General features: G+C 44.8%; 1 protein-coding gene across 3 annotated transcripts in view; it reads left to right on the top strand.

Annotated features, from left to right (window-relative positions):
* The window catches only part of usta (uronyl 2-sulfotransferase a), a 95,258-nt gene that overhangs the window by 37,946 nt on the left and 36,619 nt on the right, over window positions 1-20,693 (top strand). For 2 of the 3 annotated variants that reach the window (XR_014570747.1, XM_083790308.1), the window contains exons 2-3: window positions 2,557-2,679; window positions 12,171-12,214. Coding sequence is in view for 1 of the 3 variants with exons in the window: in XM_083790308.1 (XP_083646434.1) it covers window positions 2,557-2,679; window positions 12,171-12,214 (167 nt within the window). In the remaining 2 variants the exon portion in view is untranslated. The remainder of the gene's footprint in view (window positions 1-2,556; window positions 2,680-12,170; window positions 12,215-20,693) is intronic. The other variant, XR_014570746.1, reaches the window with a different exon arrangement.

Raw genomic sequence — 20,693 nt, 5'->3', positions numbered from 1 at the left:
CTTTTGGGGGGGGGGGGGGGGGGGGTGGGGGCTATCCACTCAGCTGGTGCTTACAAAGGTGAAAGTTCATAACAAGCAGGTGTGACATTACTCGAGGCAGTTACACTTCCTGGTTTACCCCTGGCTGCCGTGGAAACCCATAAGATAGATCACTATCAGCAAAAAGCGGGACATAATGAGAACCACAGACTGGCTTCAGTCACAAAGAAAAAAGATTCTGCTAAACTGCGTGCTCTATTATACGCACAAAAGAAGCAATCTGTTCATACTTCTGCTCAACGCCAGAGAGCGGCAGTGGCTCAGGGGTCGTGTAGCACGTAGAGCGTGTGCGATCCTGGGCTCTCCCAGAGTTGAAGTGTCGAAGTGTCCTTGAGCAAGACTCTGAACCCCTAATGTGCTGGTTGGTGCCTTGCATGGTTTCCTCCGCCATCGGTGTGTGAATGGGTGAATGTAATGCACGATCTATGTAAAGCGCTTTGGATAAAAGCGCTATAATAAATGCTCCATTTACTATCTCATCTCTGCACAGTTTGGTGATGTGGTGGTTGAATGCCAAAACCAAATATCGCACAAAAAATAAACAATATTTTCATGAATCCTACATGAGGGAGATCAGTGTTTACTCAAGTCGTAAAGACATGCCAAATACAACGTGAGTGAGATGCTTTCAGGTGAGCCCTTCACCGTCACTGAACCTCCATTCTCCATTCAGCGACGGCGTCTGCACTCAGGCAAACGGACATGTTCTATTTGGATAGTGTCCTCGGGAGATTTGCCTGAGAGGAGGAGAGTCAGGAAGGGTTGCCAGAGTGAGTCTATTTCAGGAGGTTTGGTAGGTGAAGAAAGAAGACAGGGTGCTAATTTATCTTAAAGCTTGACTTTTCCCTTCTAAATTGGGGATTGAACTGTGTGTGAGATAACAGATTATTTTTGAGTGGCGCAACCGCTCCTATATGCAGCAGCCTATGTGTGTCCCTGAGTCTGTCCCTGGCTAGGTGGCTGGGTCTGTCCGAGCACGAAAATAGCGTTATAGCTACCAAGCGTCACTGTTGCAGCCTAACACACACACACACACACACACACACACACATTTGAATTTCTTTTTTTGGATCTGCACAAGAGGCGCAATACAACAGACCCAAACACTGATCAGAATTAGGTTACATTATATGGTCCAACCAGATATAACTGCTGCACATTAACAGGATGTTTTTTTTTTTTTTTTTAAGCCACCTAGGCACCACTCACTTCAGACGGGTCTGATTTTTAAGGCTTTGTTTTGATGGTTATAGACGGGGAGTGTGGAGAGATGGTAGTGTCGTGGACATAATTGGGGTTGTTGGAGTATCAGTGTGAGGTCCAGGAAAGGGACGTTAGATGTTGGCTCGATGTTTGTCTGTAATATACATTTGTGTTTGTGCACGCAATCGTTTGGATACGTGCGTCAGCATGAGTCTGTGTGCCTCGACCATTCCAACTACACGCACACGCACAAACGCACGACTCTGCAGTCTGGCAGATTAATGTCTGTATCACTTCCTCAAATTGTAGATCCGTAACGGCCTGTTTTATTCATCCTATCTGCACTTCTGCTGTAGGGCATCTGGCATCATTTGTCTTATACTGTACATGTGTGTGAGTTCAGTGCTAATATGTGTTTGTGTTCATCACATTAATCCTGGAGTCCATATTTTGGGCATCGCAATATAGGCAGAACCTTTCTTTCTTTCAAAGATAATAATGGTCTTTTTAATACTTTTTCTTTATTTCTTTTCCCCGACAGTTGTTTAGGTATTAAAAAGGTCTTAAAAGTCCTTAAATTGTCACTTTAGTGTCATCTGGGAACCCCCCAAAATGGGTACAGCCAGCGTTGTGGTTGGTGTTCCTGGGTACAGCCAGCGTTGTGGTTGGTGTTCCTGGGTACAGCCAGCATTGTGGTTGGTGTTCCTGGGTACAGCCAGCGTTGTGGTTGGTGTTCCTGGGTACAGCCAGCGTTGTGGTTGGTGTTCCTGCCGGGTACAGCCAGCGTTGTGGTTGGTGTTCCTGCCGGGTACAGCCAGCGTTGTGGTTGGTGTTCCTGCCGGGTACAGCCAGCGTTGTGGTTGGTGTTCCTGGGTACAGCCAGCGTTGTGGTTGGTGTTCCTGGGTACAGCCAGCGTTGTGGTTGGTGTTCCTGGGTACAGCCAGCGTTGTGGTTGGTGTTCCTGGGTACAGCCAGCGTTGTGGTTTGTGTTCCTGGGTACAGCCAGCGTTGTGGTTGGTGTTCCTGTGTGATGTTTGCTGAGGCTGAAGTTGATATGTGTAAACGGGTAATTTTGGCTGATATACAGTATGTGGTGTACTTTATGTTTTCAGTTAACCTATGAGTAGATTTACATTCTCGCTTTCCTTACCTTCCATTTTTTTTTCACTTTGAGAAATATTACAAAGATGTTGCTTAATAATGTGCACTGCAAGTCCTAAAACAATGACGAAGGCAGAGGGTTTAATATCCCAATTAAGTTACAATAAAATAATCAAAATGAAAATAAAACCCACATTTGGCTTCTTTTATAGGGGTGTATGGGAAAAATCACTGGTCAATCAAAATGGCCTCCCACGGCAGGCTCTTTATCCATAAGGACAGGCTAGCGAGAGAGGCGGTGTCGCGTCCACAACATTTCCACGCGCCGAATGGAGGTACGTACAGTGCAGCCAACTTCTGGTTCTCTGGGACAACGCTGACAGAGCATGCTGTCATAACACTATCTATGCCCCTAGGCTGTGTCGCTTCCTGTGATTAAGAGCGGCTTCCCTTCCCGATCGGTGGACGACCCTCGTTTGCTGTGAACGAGAAGGGAAAGTTCATCAACGGGGCATCACCCCCGAGTCTGACGACGGCATTGTTTCTATACGCAGCGAGTCCCCCGCTTTTTTATTCAATGATTACGGCTTTGACTGCCTGTCTCTGTCATCTCTTAGAATCTCAAGTCGTTACCCAATTTTCTACTTCACAGCTCATTTCTTAATTTCAAAGCTTGCTGATTTCAAAGAGGCAGAGACGGCAGATTCCATGCATGCCGGGTCACGCAGATAGCTGCACTCTTATGGAGTCGACGTTTGTTTTTTTACTGTGGAAAAGTCTGAGCAGAAATAAAATAAAAATCAGAACGGCCCCCAAAAGCAGGTACTCTATGTACCCAAACTAAATGGATTACACAAGTAAAACAGCCCATAAATATGGCCCTTCTCCTAATGCCCTGGCAACGGCACAGAACAGGGACTGGGGGTCAGAACACACTAACTCCCCTGTCCCGAAGCTCGTCTGTGCTCGCTAGAATGATGGAAATATCCCTTTCCCGGGGATTTTAATTTTAGGAGTCCTGCCACAGCAGTGCCTTTAGGGTTGTCAGAGAGGTGATGGGGTTCACTGCCTCACGTGGTTTCTCCTCCACTCACTTGAACTGACTCACATGATGTGATCCACTTGGCTTCAATTGAAAGTGAATACTCCAAGTATTTTCACAAACAACAGATGTCAGTCAGTGCCCTGAAAACAGACACACGTTTTCTTTTTCACGCATATAGCCGCTTGAACCCTAGTGTCCTCCTTACTCGCGACAGGCAAACATTCGCTGTACGACAAGTTCACAACTTGTTGCAACGCGGCTCGTCGTGAGCTTGTAGATCAGCTGTTTTCAGCAAAGAGTTTGATGTACTGTAGTAGGGGAAAATGGGGTGGGCCCAGGATGGACCCTGGGAGACCCTGGACTACGATGTCTATAGCGTTTAACCCATTTTGACCTGAGAACGATTCTACAAATGTCTTCTAAATCATGACAGTTTTCTATGTCAGTGGTTCCCAACCTTTTTTTATGTCAAGGACCCCCAGACTTATCTGAATTTGGCCGCCGACCCCCCATCTGAAAATATGTTCTTTTGTGTTCTTCCAGGCACCCCCAGAAGCAAGGCTTTGAGTTAAAAAGTTTCACTGTAAAATAATATATATTCAAAAGATTTGTGCAAAGATTTTGCACAAGATTTGCAAGATTTTTCTAAAATAGCAGATCTACAAGCTCGTAGCGCGGCACTTGGTGCCGTGCTATGAGCTTGTAGATCTGCTATTTTTCAATAGCTAAAGTACAACAAAAGGGGTTCCCGCCAAAAATGGGTTAAGTGGTTACATGTTATTGATTAGGCACAACGGATCAAAAGTGTTCAGTCGTCTTCTCTTCACATCATACCGTAAAAAGCACTGCTGAATCTAAGACAGGTGATTACAGCTGTTATAGCAATACAACGGCTACCAGAGGATCTTAGTCATATTTCCCTGCTCGCCTTAAAACCTATGTTTCGTGTATAGCTTCCAGTCACCTCTGTCCATCTTTACTACAACAGGTTGTCACATAGTGTCAACCTCAACCTCCGGCGTGCGTTTTCGCTGGATCGCTCTTCGCAGTACCAGCAATGTGGATTCACTCGGATTCGACGCCTGTCGTCTCGCCTCTCCTTCCTCCTTCACGCCTCTCATCTCCACCACCCGTCGCGAATGCGTGACATATCGCTGGTGTTCCTTTTCCTGCCTGTTCTTCCGAGCATGTCTTTTATTTAGACTACTCCCCGCGTCCCACAGACTTGTGTGTTTGGCTCTGAAGCCGCCAGAGTCAACACGGCCGGGTCATCACTTACAGGGCAGCCCATCCCTGCCCGGTACCATAACCATAACACAGAGTCAACACGGCCGGGTCATCACTTACAGGGCAGCCCATCCCTGCCCGGTACCATAACCATAACACAGAGTCAACACGGCCGGGTCATCACTTACAGGGCAGCCCATCCCTGCCCGGTACCATAACCATAACACAGAGTCAACACGGCCGGGTCATCACTTACAGGGCAGCCCATCCCTGCCCGGTACCATAACCATAACACAGTGGCGACCGTCCCATCCCTGCCCGGTACCATAACACAGTGGCGACCGTGCACCGCCAAATGACATGCTGACATGTCCTCACTTATCCCCTAGAGTGTGAGTGTGTGTGTGTGTGTGTGTGTGTGTGTGTGTGTGTGTGTGTGTGTGTGTGTGTGTGTGTGTGTGTGTGTGTGAGGGTGTGTGTGTGTGTGTGTGTGTGTGTGTGTGTGTGTGTGTGTGTGTGTGTGTGTGTGTGTGTGTGTGTGTGACCTGTGTTACTATATTTGTAAGAGCCAAATGTCCCCACATTGCCCCCATATTGCCCACAAGTGTATTAGCATTTGAGCAACAGACATTCATAAAATTGCCAACTTAAAATGTGATGTTCTCACAAGCATAGTTGTAATACAGATGTGTGTGTGTGTGTGTGCGCCCATGTGAATTATGTTCTTGTGGACTCCCTCCATGTGAGAGACCAAAATTTGAGAGCAGAGTAGAGAATTCCGCAAATCGGTCACCCTGCCCAGCCTCCGGGCCAGTGGGCAGTGCACCCACCTGCAACAACACGGTGACAGTGCAGCTGGGCGCTTTATATTTATATGTTGAAGACATGGCTGACCGTCCCAGCCGCTCCACAACAGAGACCGTGACTGACTGGAGAGATCTGGTGGGTGGAGACCCTAACCCTTAGCCCCAGCTGCCCCCTGTAATTAGCCGGATGAGTCGAGCCATGAGTCCTAATGGAGGGCCACTCCTACGCTGCAAATCAAAGGGTTGGGTGACCGCACACACACACATATGCATGTGCGCGCACGCGCACACACACACACACACACACACACACACACACACACACACACACAGTACACACATGCGAGCATGCACACACACACAGGCGTAAATGCACACATTGCGTGCACTCGCAGGAGCACACGTAAACACACTCAAGGCTGTATGTGTGGTGTGCATGTGTACGTACACACACACACACACACACACTGGCTAAGAGCTTGTTTGCATATCTTCTATTTTGGACGTGGTGTGGAACCAACCTTGTAATATAGCGTAATTGTTTGGTGTGAGGGCTATAAATATAAGCATTAACTGGGTGTGTTTAACACAGCAGAGTTATGTCATTTTCTCCCGCTCGCTCGTCCTAGGAAGAGAAAAGTCTGGCACAGGCTGCTCTTACTTGTTGGCCGTGCGCAATGAGCATGTAGTGACAGGTGTGTGTGGTGTGTGTGTGTGTGTGTGTGTGCATTTAACCCATTTTGACCTCTAAAAATGTCTTCTACATCCTGACAGTTTTCTGAAAAAGCTATGTTTCTATGTCAGTCGTTCTTTGATTTTTCAAAAATAGCAAATCTACAAGCTCATAGCGCACCACTCGGTGGCGCGCTATGAGCTTGTAGATCTGCTATTTTTCAATAGCTAAAGCATAACATAATGCTAACACCAAAAGGGGTTCCCGCCCAAAATGGGTTTTAACGTCATGTGAGTCTGACGGGTATTATCTTCAGGTGCCCAAAATGATCTGTCCTGTCTGATCTTTCCATTCCATCTGTTTATACACGTGGCTCCCAAAACCTTTTCGTGTCAAGGAGGTCGCCCCCTCATGTCAAGGAGGTCGCCCCCTCGTGTCAAGGAGGTCGCCCCCAATGTATTTGGCCGCAGAACCTCAACTGAAAATATTTTGTTCCAAATGTAATTGCCATAAAAGGTTTTCAAGATATATTTTTTGTTGTTGAAAATACCACATCGCAGCGCGCTGTTCTTGTTCTCCAAATTTGCCGAACAGATTTTGATGCTAGCACAGAGGTGTACTCGGTACTCACTTTTGTGAGATATATATATATATATATTTTTTTTTTGTGGGAGGACCCCCCCAAAATAATTTGGCGACCCCCCCCCCGGGGGGTCGAGACCCACGGGTTGAGAGCCCCTGCTTCACACCAATGTCGTTAACAGCCATTCCTGTAAGGTTTTCCCTCTCCCTCCCTGTAGCCTATTCTGGGACGTGTTCTCCACTAAGCCCGTATACTTATACCGAAGTCACCAATTTCATGAAGCAAATGAAACGGTCTATGCTCTAAATGCATGTTTATGAAATTCCCCAACATAGGAGTATAGCATTCCTGGTGGGGGGCCAACACCGAAGGGAAAATTCCAGTGTCTGAAGGATTTGTTTGGGGCGGGGTCTGTTGAAGCTTGAGACGTCGAAGTCGTTTAAGATACAAAATAATAATAATAATTAAATGAGACTGGAAGAAGAAAGAAATACTTCTGCATGCAGTATTTCTCGTCGGGTATTGAAACATACTGTATTTTTAGCCCTCCCTCTCAGCGTGACAGGGTCGTGGGCTTGTAGATCAGCTACTTTTGTTGGCAGCGACACGGTGCGCAACCAAACCATAAATCACGCATTACTTTCTTTTATCTATGATTATATCTTTCTCTGATCCTATATCCACTTTCCCTTCCCTCGGCTGTAATTGTTAAACCAAACTTCCACCCTAGTAGACCCTACCCATTCTGCACAGTATACGGTACTGTATATGGACCACTAGCAATCTGACAACTTATTCAGAGCCCTGCTAGTGGAAAGGGCATTTGATGGAGGTGTTAATTAAGCTACACGACCACTGGGGAAAACATGAGATCCTTCAGCAGTGTATGCCAGAAGTGGATTCATTCACCCATGTAAACATGCATATACGTTTGGAACTTTTCTGGGTGTTAAATGAGTACCACAGTATGTACTTCACGTACATATAGTATGCTTTTCTTTTTTTTTACTCAAAATGTTACGTTTTATATATATATAGTATGGGTTGCAAGTTCGCAACCCATGGGACGTAGGTGTGAGGGCCGCATAACGACCCAACAGTGGACCTTGAGGGGGTTACAGGTGGTCCCCAGCTAAATGATGGACAGTTGGTAACCAAATGGACCCTTATAGATCTTTAACTCTTGAGAGGGGTACATTTGTTTGGTCTGACGTGCTAACAGACCTACAGTCATGAGTTCCGACACCCTACCCCATTAAAAGCCCACCCTAAACCTAACCTCACAGGAAGCCACGGGGTAGTTTTAACCTGCCACCAGTTAATTCTAACCTGGCACGCATGTCGGGCGCCACAGGTTAGTTTTAACCCGCCACAGGTTGGTTTGAACCCGCCACCGGTTAGTTTTAACCCGCCACCGGTTATTTGTAACCGGCCACGCATGTCGGGAACTAATGCCTGTCTGACCTGTCTGATGTCTAACAAATGTATGCATCCCCTTGAGAGTGTAGATTTAGAACCAAATGGACCCGTAACTCCCAAGATTGAAATTATTGTTAACTTAATTTACAAGACGTCTACATAATTAGATTTGCCTATTATCTCTCCTATGGTACCAACATCAATACAGCATGGATTTAGACAAATATTCTAAGTCTGAGAGGCTAAATCTCATCAAATGGTGGTCCTTGGCTCAAATGCCGAATAATTAATGGGCCTTGAAATACAGTAAAACGTCAAAGTAGTAGGTACTGACAACCGGTTCCCAATTGACTTCAGCCTATAGTGTAATAAATAAACTATTTTTGTATTATGGCTATTCTGTGCTGTACAGTACGTCTCGATTGTAGCATTTATTGGAAACCAGTCTGAAATAAGATATTCAGGAAGAAAAAACATTTTATTCATCGATTGACTCAGATTTGTTGTCCGGGTTGTCGCATCGATTTGATAGAAATCCAGCGAGCAGCGGGAATGCATCTGCTTCCAGCCACAAGCTGGATCTTGTGACACCATAATCCAATTAACCATTAAGCTGCATCCTTCTGATCCTTGTGCTTAACAACATACATAGGTCCACTTATTGTCTCTCCCGACCCAGACGTACACGCACGCACACACACACACACACACACACACACACACACACACCCCCCCCCCCCCCCCCACCGTCTGGTTGAGGAAGAGGCCAACAGGACAGGACAGGAGTCACAGTGGTCTTGAATGTTTTGCACATATTTTTTAGATGTGGGAACAAAAACATAAGTACATAAGTTCATGACCTGAGGAAGATGTAACTTGTAACATCGAAACGTTTTTGTTTTTTTTTGTTTTTTTTTGCACCCTGATAATAAAATAAGGGCTTAAACTGTCCGAGTTGCTCCAGTGCCTCCTTTTCTACAAGAACATAAGTAAATAAGGGTAAGGCTGTCGATATTACAAATTTAAGTTGACGATTAATTGTCACACAACTAAATGCGGTTAACGATTTACTTGTGTTTACTTGTATTTGAACATTGGAACACAACGTCCTTTTTATTTCTGTTTTGCCTTTCAGGCTTCGTAATCACAAATTGCATAGGTCAGATGACAAATAACTTACATATACAAAGAAAGCACATTTAATAATTTGTAATGGTTTCCAAAAAATGTACAAAATAGTGGAAATAGTAAAAATAGAAATCTGTTGATCTGCTATAGTCCCCACAGGAATCTGCGGAGAACAATCCTTGATTCCGCGGAGAACAATCCTTGATTCCACGGCTTAGTTAATATTCTGCGGAGATTAATTTATTTAACCTAAAATGACCAGTTATCAAGCAATTTTTTTATTTTGTTTTAATAATCAAGTTAAATATTTTATGAAATAGATACAATTAATTAGGCCTATGGATAGGTCATAATAATCAAATATTCCAATAATAGTTTTTGGGGATAAACATCTAATTATTATGATTAATTACTTTAGCATTGTCATTGTCAGGACACAGGTTCAGTTTCAGTAGGACGTGTGTACACGTCCTAGCGCATCCTCAATGTTACCAGGCGAGAGAAGAATATTCTGAATTTTTTCCTTTTTAATTTTTTTAAAAACACACCCATTATCCAGTCAATTAGAGCCGTTTTCCTAATGGGGAATCGGAGAAGAACAGGCTTTAGCCTCCCCACTGCAGGTCATTTTTTTCTTCTTTTTTCTTTTTAAAGTTCTTCCAACTTTTCTGTCTTTGTGGGTGGTGGGGGTGGTGGCAGCTGTCAGCCTGTTACGAGGCCCATGCCCTGGAAAGAATTAGTTCCAATCCCCGATCCAAAGCGTTAATGAGAAGCACACACAGGGGTCGTCCATGATGGATGACAGAAGAGGGAACGGAGATGTCTGTTTCTCCCAGGGTTCCCCGCCCTGCCGCGACCTCAATCAAATGCCTTGGTGCAATCTGCGAAACCAAGGCTCTCTCAGCATTCCTCTGGAAGACACTGTGTGTGTGTGTGTGTGTGTGTGTGTGTGTGTGTGTGTGTGTGTGTGTGTGTGTGTGTGTGTGTGTGTGTGTGTGTGTGTGTGTGTGTGTGTGTGCGTGCAGAGAGAGTTTTTCTTGAACCTTTTCATGCCCGAGGACCTACAAATTAATATGTACTACAGTGGTGCCCGTTGGGCACTGGCCTACTTGGAACAAGCATGTTGGGAATGCATGACCAACCCAGTTATTATGTCTGTGTCCCTTTTAGGCCCATATATGGAGTTCTTTGTCAGGCATGCCCAAATATGGAGTCTATGCAGATGTCAGAACCTCACTGTGATTTCAGAACAGCCCAGTTCCATATATGGAGATCTAGGGGTGATGATATGATATGATATAGTACATTATTGTCAGTCCACACTGAAATTTGTCTTGCGACACAGCAGCCAAGTATGCAGAACACATATACACACATTTGACATAACACAAAGAACAAGACAATTTACATACATAAAGACAAGAGCAATATCCACAATATTGATCAGGTGTGATCAATCGTCTGGAGTGAGCAGAGGCTTTTGTGCTGGTTCTGTCATTAGTGTGTGTGTGTGTGTGTGTGTGTGTGTGTGTGTGTGTGTGTGTGTGTGTGTGTGTGTGTGTGTGTGTGTGTGTGTGTGTGTGTGTGTGTGTGTGTGTGTGTGTGTGTGTGTGTGTGTGTGTGTGTGTGTGTGTGTGCGCGCGTGCAAGTACATGCGCGTATGTTAATAATAGCTAGGCCAAAACAAGACAGATTATATCTCAATATAAGAGAGTAATTGCCCAGAACCTATACACACACTGCTGTCTGCAGTATAAACAGTACTTACTAAGCCATACAATGCACTTCCAACATGACTTCAGAACAGCCTCTCTGCGTGCTGTGCCAAGTGAGTAAACCATTGGCAAACCACAGTGAATCATGTGTTCATGTGTGAGTTTTCATTTGTCACTAGTTTCATCGGTTTCTTAGAGAGCTCCGCGCTCCTTTCAACACTTTCTGTCTTCTGCTGTCTGCAGAAGACAGAAATTGCTTCCCATTTATTTTTGCTCTATTTTTTTCCCCTCCTTTTTCCCTCATGTGTGTCTCTCTGACAGTTTATGTTTCTCTTCCCGAATCCAAACACTGTTTATCTCTCTCTTCTCTTTCTCTTTCTAGTGACGTTCACTAGTTTGGTCATTCTCTCTGTGTTCCTCCTGAGGTGACTGCAGGTATTCTCTTGTCTCTTTGTCTCTTTGTCTCTGGACAGGCGTTGCGAGCCGCCCCGTGAAAGAAAAGGCCACTGTCACATAAGTCAGGGCTTGGATTTGGAGAGTTGACTGAAAGGAGAGCACAGATCCAAAGTATTCAGGCAGCCTTGAAAGGGTCCCATTGTGCCCTCTCCGCGCATGGAGGCAGATATACTTTACTGTAGGAAATGGCCGTAACTCTCTCTCTCTCTCTCTTTATGATAATGACGACACTTTATGAGGATGATTGTGAAGAGCTGTACGTGTTTTTCTTCGACTGACTATATCATGGAGGATGCCGGTGGACAATTCTAATGAAGCTATTTTGGCGTTTTGTAATGTATATGAATTATGATATATGAATATCTATTAGACACAATCCAGCATACTGTCTTCCCGTACTGCTGGCCCGCTGAATGAAGTTCAGAGTTCCTTGCCTTGAACACTACTTACTGTACATGTTTACCCCAGTGCTATGAGGTCCATGCATTGCCATTCTCAGCTCACTATAATCTCTCTACACTTTTAAGGTTTTACTTTTAAATCGAATAATCGATGTGAGATTCAGCTAGCCACTTAACCCACAAAAAAACCCAAACATTTGACATTGTTTTGAAAATGGTAAATATACAAGCGCACTACACGCATTCATGTTCTTTTTCCAACATTTTCGCCATGGCCATTTTCTTCAGCTTCCTGACATGTCCTAAATTGGAACAAATCTTTAAGTGGTTGCGCTGAGAATCCTGAACGCTCTGCTTCCTTTTGTCTTTGCAGGTGAATCTACATTCATTGATGACCACGGACCTCCAGTGCCACGGGTGAGTCTCTCTCTCTCTCTCTCTCTCTCTCACCCTCTGTTCGTCCTACTGCTGGCGCTCTCTAACCTCTCTCTGATGTTCTGCCATGTGTAATGGGAGCCAGGTCAGTGTGGTCCAGGCGGGATAAAAGACGTGCGTGCATAGTACAAGGATCTACAAGATTGTATATCTGCTATTTTCTGTGCCCGTCACCGCTCACGCACCTACTGTAAGTGTACATCAAGCATAACAGATAGTTCTGTATGAAGGAGCCGTGTATGAGCTCGCTCTAAATACTAAATAGACCCGCGCCTCGGTGCTACAGTAATGCTTTGCACGCACGCACGCACCACACACACACTCTGAGCCCTCCGGACACAGGAGCCTTGTTTTCATCCAGCTGCATGTCGTCTATGAGCTGCATCCTTCCTCTATGCCTTCTTTCTCTCTTTCTGCCGGGCAGTCCGCCTTTGACCCACCACTATCTGTCTCCCTCCATGTTGTTAAACTGACATATTTACACCCCCCCCCCCTCCCCCTTCCAGAATATGACATGTGCCACAAGCCAAAAATATCCAGCGTGTGAATATGGTTAATCACCCTCATTCTCACACCTTTTCATGGCTGTCTTGGAATGCGTCTGTCTGGGCCAAAAGCGCTTATTATAGCATCATGTAGTAATTATAGCGTGTCAAGGCTTTGCCACATTTTCACTTTCTGCCATTTTTGATAAAAGGCGAAAGTCGAGCACAGAGTGTTCCACACGCAAATTATTCGTGATTATCTCAAATAATACATACATAGCTATGTACAGTATGTATGTAATAATTGGGACAGACCTATCTATAATGGCATGCCCTAAATAGAGACACCAGGTTGACGGTGGTTTACAATGCCTTTTCCAGTGTGATGCATCCTGACGAATACCAAACAACTCGCCCCTTTACCAACTCGCCCCGCAAAATGTTTTAATGTAGTTAACAGTTAATTTAGTATTTCCCTCCCCCTCTGAAATCTGAAATGATCTTGTATACAGATTTATTTGATTGTATAGTAGTCGATCTCTATACTCTGTAAAATTAAGAAAGAATAACATGACACAGAGACGGTGACTCCTTAATTAAGTTAATGTAGGACCTTCTAGCAGTTAATTTCGTTTTATTAAACACATTTCTTCCATGATGTAGCCCATGTCTTGTAATGGCATCATCATGCTATTATGCCCGTGGATATACAGAGAGAACTTAACAATGATACATTAATATGATAATACCTTTTATATAATCACCAACATGAATTATGTTTGTTATTTACAGCTAGATAGAGCAGTGGGGCGAGATGGAAAAGGGCCGACCGTACCTGTTATCATCCTGACTGATTAATGTAGCCGAATCAATAGAACGGAGCCGACCTCATGGAAATGAATTAGATGAACTGTTACCAGTCCACCAATCACTGCTTCATACATCACTGGTCAGACACCAGACTTACAGTGTTTGCACAATTTCCAAGTCAAATGTTTTTCTATTTTTTTTGCTTCTTCCCGGTGACACATTACATACAGCTCAGCTGGCGTCTAAAATGGATTATGTGTCACGCACTACCTATGTTAGCGAGACACCATAATCACTGTCAATCAATGTTGATAGACTTTTAATATACTGTATATATTTGCCTGCCTCTTTATTGAGCCATTGGGTATTGGCAAAGTATGTTGTCACGCCAGGCTATGGCAAAATTCCTAACTAATATTTTGTATACTTTTAACAGATTCAAGGTCATTAATGTTTGTCGTCGTTGTTAATAGCTGATCCATTTTTCATGCCAGAATTGTTTTATTGACATATTAAGTCAATAAAGATCGGTTCGCCACTATAATATGGCCTTTGTCATGCTGATAGCCTACCGAGTGTCTTCCACCTACGTCATTTTTTACGTAGGTGGAATACAGCTTTGAAAGTGCGCCCACGGAGCTACAGACCACCAATGATAATACACCGGGGCATTTTGGCATATATGCTAATGACTAAAAACACAAAGAATAGGTTGAATAGTGGCGAAGTGGTCCTTTAATGTTGCATGTGTCATGTCAGTCATACTTGGCTACAGTAGAGTTCAAAGACACATTCATTGCATGCATGCAATTTGGTGTTTGTTCTCAGTCTGTAGGTTGTAGAGATATGTGGGGGACGCACGCACGCACGCACATTTATTTTTTATTATAGAAGAATAATGAGAACTGAAATGGAAATGGGGCTTGATATTAACTTGTTATTGCTAAGTTATTTTCGTATTTGCCCTAGTGTCCTATAAGAAATAGAGGCCTTTCCTACGATGCTAAATCATCAGCAGACAATTATGGTTAGAAAAAAATGTGTTATGATTGGCTGTAAATGTCAAGAATGCAAACCACAAAATGTACGAGATAAACCATTTTTGCCATTATGGGAGACCCCCAAACCCACCATAAATACTGCCCTGGCGTCCGACCAGATCTCTTGACTGGCTACTATTATTGCACCCAGCTGGACCTTGTATAAACGTGTGGAACACCCTGTATAGCGCTGCGTTCTCTGTTGAGTTAGCAGGCCGTTATTTACAGCTCCGCTCATGCGTGGACTGTGTGGACGTGAGCGGCTCTTCAGATTATGCTCTGCTCACATCTGGCCTTTGTTTGTGTGTTGTGTTGTGAATACCCGGAGAGGCCTGTTTTCGTGTTGGCTGCTTACCCAAACTAAATCTGAGGGCGAGGTGTTATCGGTATGACACAGGGCCTGTGGCCTGATTGGGGTTGCTCTGGAGAAGTAATGAGATTCCCTGACCCTGAATCATAATAGTTTTCGTGTTCAATTAGGAGTGAGGGCTGTTTTTGTCCCCCAAAGTGTCTTAATAGAAGCCATAGCACCTCACTTAGAATCGGTCCCATTGGAGCGAGCCTTTTGAGCTGGATTTTATGGCACTTGCTACACAAAAGAAAAGAAAAACCACTAATGGTCTCCATCATCCCCAATTCAAGACAGAACAGAGCATAGCAGCTTGCCTGTGTCAGAATAATGGCTGGCTTTATACCAGGGCTAGCTGGAGCATAGCACAGTCACAGCTCTCCTCAGCTCAGTTCCTCAGCCTCCGTCCCCCCAAAGCAACTTGTTCTCAGTGCCAAGGCACCAGATCAGTCTGCTGGATGCTCCACAGTTACCGTTACCACCACACCGCCTCTGATTTAAACCAGTCACGGCTCCCGGTTCCCGGGCAGCAACCAGAAAGAAAATGTGTAATCAGTCGCAGATGACATGATGACCGCCACTGCCAGTACTTCAAGTATCCTGTGTCATGTGCTTTCTACTTTGCAATGTCATTAGTATAATACATGTGAACTTCCCAGGCATTTTGGGGAATATTATGGGGCAGTGTGTGCAGTTGCACCTGGAGCTGTCCAGTGCTGAAATCCTTCACCTTTGAGGCCTCTGCCCAAGTTGGGTATAGTTGACCTGCTCTACAGTATACGATATCGTCTCCACCTGGTCGGACGGCCGAAGTCCGGAGACGTCTTATATAAGCTATGAAACAACATAAACTATATTGATGTTTCTGCGATACGATTCAGTAGCCATACATTATCAAAATGTTGAAACTTCTTGGGGGGAAAAGACATCAATTTATCATTACTAAGTGTGGCTTACTTTTATTGACGAAAACAAGCTGTTCCCCATTACATGCTCTTTACCCCTGTGTATTGACCCAGCTCCGCCTTAATAGCACCAGCAGAGACAGAGTCCTGGCGCCACAAGCGCAGCTGTTCAGAATGCAATCAATCCTGAATATTTACAAACTCAGCAGCTCTGGTGGTTATTCTTGAGTTTGAAACGTGTGATCAGTCAACGTCTCATAAAGGAGCCATAAGGAGCAACAACAAAAAAGTCTAATAACACTCTCAAGATCAAGAAGTTCGTCTGGCTTCCTGTGTAGGTCTTTAAACCCAAATACAATCTGCTGTTTGTCAGGATGAGTATGTTGTCTAATTACATGCACCACAACTCCTCTCTCTTTTCATGCTGGCTTTTGAACATGTTACCATTAGTCACCGCAGTATCCTGGGTTTTGCTACTGCAGCGTTATTCCCTTGTTGTGCGCAGGCTAAAGACTGCAGACTGCATTGGGTGCATCTGTCATTATCTCATTCCGAATACAGGCGGTGCTTAACCCATTTTGGGCGGGGGAACCCCTTTTGGTGCATTATGTTATGCTCGTAGCGCGCCACTCGGTGGCGCGCTACGAGCTTGTAGGTCTGCTATTTCTTTAATCGAAGAACGACTGACAATAGAAACATAGCTTTTTCAGAAAACTGTCAGGATGTAGAAAACATTTTTAGAATCTGATATCAGATCAAAATGGGTTAATGCCATGTTTGCAACAAGCGCTACATCAAACGGTTGATGCTGATCCACGGCACCTCTCATTATCCCATTCTCTGATGTCCCCGATAAGACCGATGGGATATTTTTGACAGAGGTTGGCTTTATTATAACATTCACATGAAGCAGTAGAGCCCTGGTTTCATCATGTGAGGGGATTTTTGGCCCTTTTGGTGTTTTAAGCATTATTTTATGCTTTAGCTATTGAAAAATAGCAGATCTACGAGCTTGTAGTACAGATGTACTTTTTGGGGTCCTTGACATGAAATATTGAGCACCACTGACATAGAAAAAGGTATTTCAGAAAACTGTCAGGATTTAGGAGACATTTTTTTAATTTTGGCCTAAATGGGTTAAAGGAATAGCACACTCGGTCGTAAATGGTGCATTTTATGTAGCGCCTTTCTCTGGAGCGATATACAACGTGTGTTACAGTCATTCACACACCGATGGTGGGGGAGGAATGCATGCAAGCGAGGCATCGGCCTGCTCGCCGGGAGCAGTTAAGTGTCTTGCTCAAGGTCACTCAAACGCAAACCAGGAACCTTAAGATTCCAAGACAACCACTTCTGCACTCTGAGCCACTACTGCAGATACGAGGAGTTTGCCAGCAAAACGTCTCTTCTACAACCGAAGTACAGTTACCTCACACATTTATGTTTTGGTGTTTCAGCTGCCATGAGGTTAGTTGATAATGACCGAATTTACGTTTTTGGGTGAACTACTTTAAATGAAAGCATATGTAAAAACCAAACAGCTCTCAGAATAGTTGAGTCATATGAGTCATATTATGTGTTAGTTAGCAAGCATGACAAGAATGTCCCTATTACACTTTTACACTCCTGAAACACTGATATAAGGTGTATGAGCATATTGTTTTAGCAATTTCCATTTATCTTTCTCAAAATCCTTCCTTTTATCAATATTAAGCTACATCACTACCAGAGTAGTTGGATGGCTCATCTCTAGTGCACTTTATTGCAGTAATCCGTCCCTTCTCCATGTAGGAAGGATCTCTTTCAAGGTTTCAAGGACTACTACTTCTCTCTGTCTCCGCTCCGGGTATAGGTAGGAGTAGGGATGAATGAATAGACGGGCCATTAATAACGGGAAGTGTTGAGAATATCCTGCGTGCCCGAGTTGAAACCTTGACATGCCGTTCCTCCGCTTTAGCGGGGGATGATGAGCCTCTGGGTGACAACAGAGAGAGATGAACTCGGAGCAAGGCTAAGTGAAAACAGCAGAGGAACCTTTTTCCGAGGAAAGCACATGTTTAGCCGTGGCATGCATACTCGTACAGCGCCATCGGCTTCCAGGAATCGCAGCACAATAGAAGGGAGGGAGGACGAGGGTGTGTTTGTGTGTGAGGAGGAGGAGGATGCAGGCCTGGTGTTTGGCAGATTTGGACACATGCCAGTAGAGGTTTACGGACTGCAGTCGAACCACATAAACAGTGGTGATAAAACCTCAAACTATATTCTGGTCGGTCTCGATGGTGATGATTGATGATGTTCTTAAACACATGAACCCTGGGCTAAAGTGTAATGTCCCAAATTCTAGGCATGTCATAATCAGCCAACATACTGTATTTGACAAAGATACTGTAGCAAATCTACAAGCTCTACAATTGAGCTTGTAGATTGTAGATTGTTGTAGAGGGGAAAAAGTCTTATAATGAACATTAGTGAGGATCAATTATGAATTATGGTCGACGTGCTCCTTTAAAATGACATTGAACTGAAGGTTCAATTTGTAAAAAAAGAAAAAAAGATGAGTGTGGCTGATTGTCTGTGGGTTGGTATACATGGTATAAATACAGGCCGGGGGTGCTTGAAATAAAAGGAGATTGAGAAAATAAATGAAAGAAGAGCAGGGAGAGAGCGCTCAGAGCGGTGTAGGGAGCGTGAGACTCCAGTGAGTCCTCTGCTCGATGTCTGCTGCAAGCCTGGGTGGCTGGCATCAGAGCTGCAAATACCACAGCAGTACCTTGCACTCTGGGACAGCTGAGACCAGGTGTCATCAATATGTCTGTACACTCTGGGACACTGGGACAGCTGAGACCAGGTGTCATCAATATGTCTGTACACTCTGGGACACTGGGACAGCTGAGACCAGGTGTCATCAATATGTCTGTGTACACTCTGGGACACTGGGAGAGCTGAGACCAGGTGTGATCAATATGTCTGTACACGGACAAATGGTGTCCGTGGCAAATTTTTGATTTTCTTTTTTACACACCATTATGTTCTTATTGTCCAGTTACTGAATACCAAGTCTCCAGGTTTTCTTTAGAATATTTATGACAGGTTCATTAGGTTCATTGAAAATAACGGAGGCGGCTGTTTTGACGCGCGGCGTTCGCAGACGGTGTGTGTAGCCCTTCAACCTATGTGAAGTTGACCTATGTGACTATGAGTAGCAGTAGGGGCAAAAGTGGCGCTGTTGTGCCAGAAACCGAGAGAGAGAGAGAGCTGCTGCTGCACTGTTGCCTGCTAATGAGAGACAGAGAGACAGAGAGGGGATGAGATCAGATATGGGGGGGGGGGGGAGTTGCACAACTCAGTTCACACGGGTGTGATTTTTATAGAGGGACAGACAGTAGGCTGACAGGAAATTTAGATTCGATTAAATTTATTGTCACTGCACAGAGTATACAAATACTTAGAGTCTTAGAAATGAAGGGTGTACAAAGAGTGCACTGAGCCGCTGCACGTGAGTGCGCCGCCACTAGTTTCTTCCTTGCAGAAAAAAATAAAGATATGGGAGGATGCGGGGAGGGAGGCAGGGTTGGGGTGGGGGTGTTGACAGAGAGGGAGGGGGGGGTGGGGGGCATACATCACATCACATCACATTACAATTGTCATTGTATCGTGCAGGCACAGAATCACTTGGGTGGGGGGCAGGGCGGGTTGTAGGTCTGGGCAACAAAAAAACCACTACACGCACGCCACCCCTGGAGGGGCTGCGTGCGCGTAGGAAAAAGTGTAGCACAACCGGAACAGCGCAGGTGGGGGTTGGGGGGGATAGGGTGAAGGCGGCGTGTGGTGCGAAATGTGTGTGAAATGTCTCGTTAGTTCATTGTTTATGTCTGCGTATCCTGAGCGGCCCTCCCGGATCTGGGTCTCAGGGTCGCGTTGTCTCAAAGTCCAGATAGTGGGAGGTAAACACAGCTAGCTGTGGAGACTGCGGCCTTGGTTCTCAGTCGAAAAGCACCCTCAGTTGGCTGTGTGGTGGGGGCGGGGTGGCGGGGATGGGGGTGGTGACATGCAGTAAAGGCCGTCGGGATCGGGAGTCGAACCCGCGGCACACTGCCAGACTCTGGCTACCGGCCAAGGTGCCTGGACCGCTGAGTCACGGCCCAGGCCTGGCTGAGACCATGCTTGGTGGAAAAAAAAGAAACTCTTACATAATGCATTTTTTTACAGAATGAATTGAATATCGACATAATCCACGCTCAAGGCAGACATTACAAATAATACTGACAGTGTGCAACAGAAACCTGAGCTCGGCGCATTCTACAAGATGAGAGCATCAATTGTGAGTCTGCTGTTTCAGTGTTGTGTTGTCCATGCCAGCAGGGGTTTGGACACATACGGATGCCCAAAAAATAAGCATCGAGGCAAAGTTATTCTTGTTTTTTCTCCAAGGATACAATCGACTGTTGGAAGTTTTATTTATTCAATCAGTCATTTTGTTATCCTGTCAGTGGGGAATGGCCTCCCACAAATTGTGTTTGTATTTCATCAGACTCGTTATTTTGACAAACGAACGAAGTCTGTGATTACACTTTGCAAATGATACGTGCGGGAATGTTGAATTTCTGTCCAAGAGAACTATGCCTTTATCTAGAACAAATGGTGTGATATGATGCGTTGAGTTTACTTCTTTTTTTGGAAACTTTGTCCAAAATAGGGACACCGTCACCGCGGTTAATGTGGTTAACATAATTATTCCTGTGCCAAACTGCTTTATCAACTAATGACTTCCTGAAATTATTACAGTGTTTCCAGGGGGGGGGCAGGAAGTGTACTCCTGGTAAAGCAGTGACGTGTGTGCCCATCGAGACATGGCACCCTTCTTCTCAAACT

Source organism: Protomyctophum parallelum (genome assembly GCF_964188405.1).
Source record: "Protomyctophum parallelum genome assembly, chromosome: 19".
NCBI lineage: Eukaryota > Metazoa > Chordata > Actinopteri > Myctophiformes > Myctophidae > Protomyctophum > Protomyctophum parallelum.
Note: the sequence above shows the minus strand (reverse complement) of the source record. Positions and strands in the feature narration are given on the sequence as shown.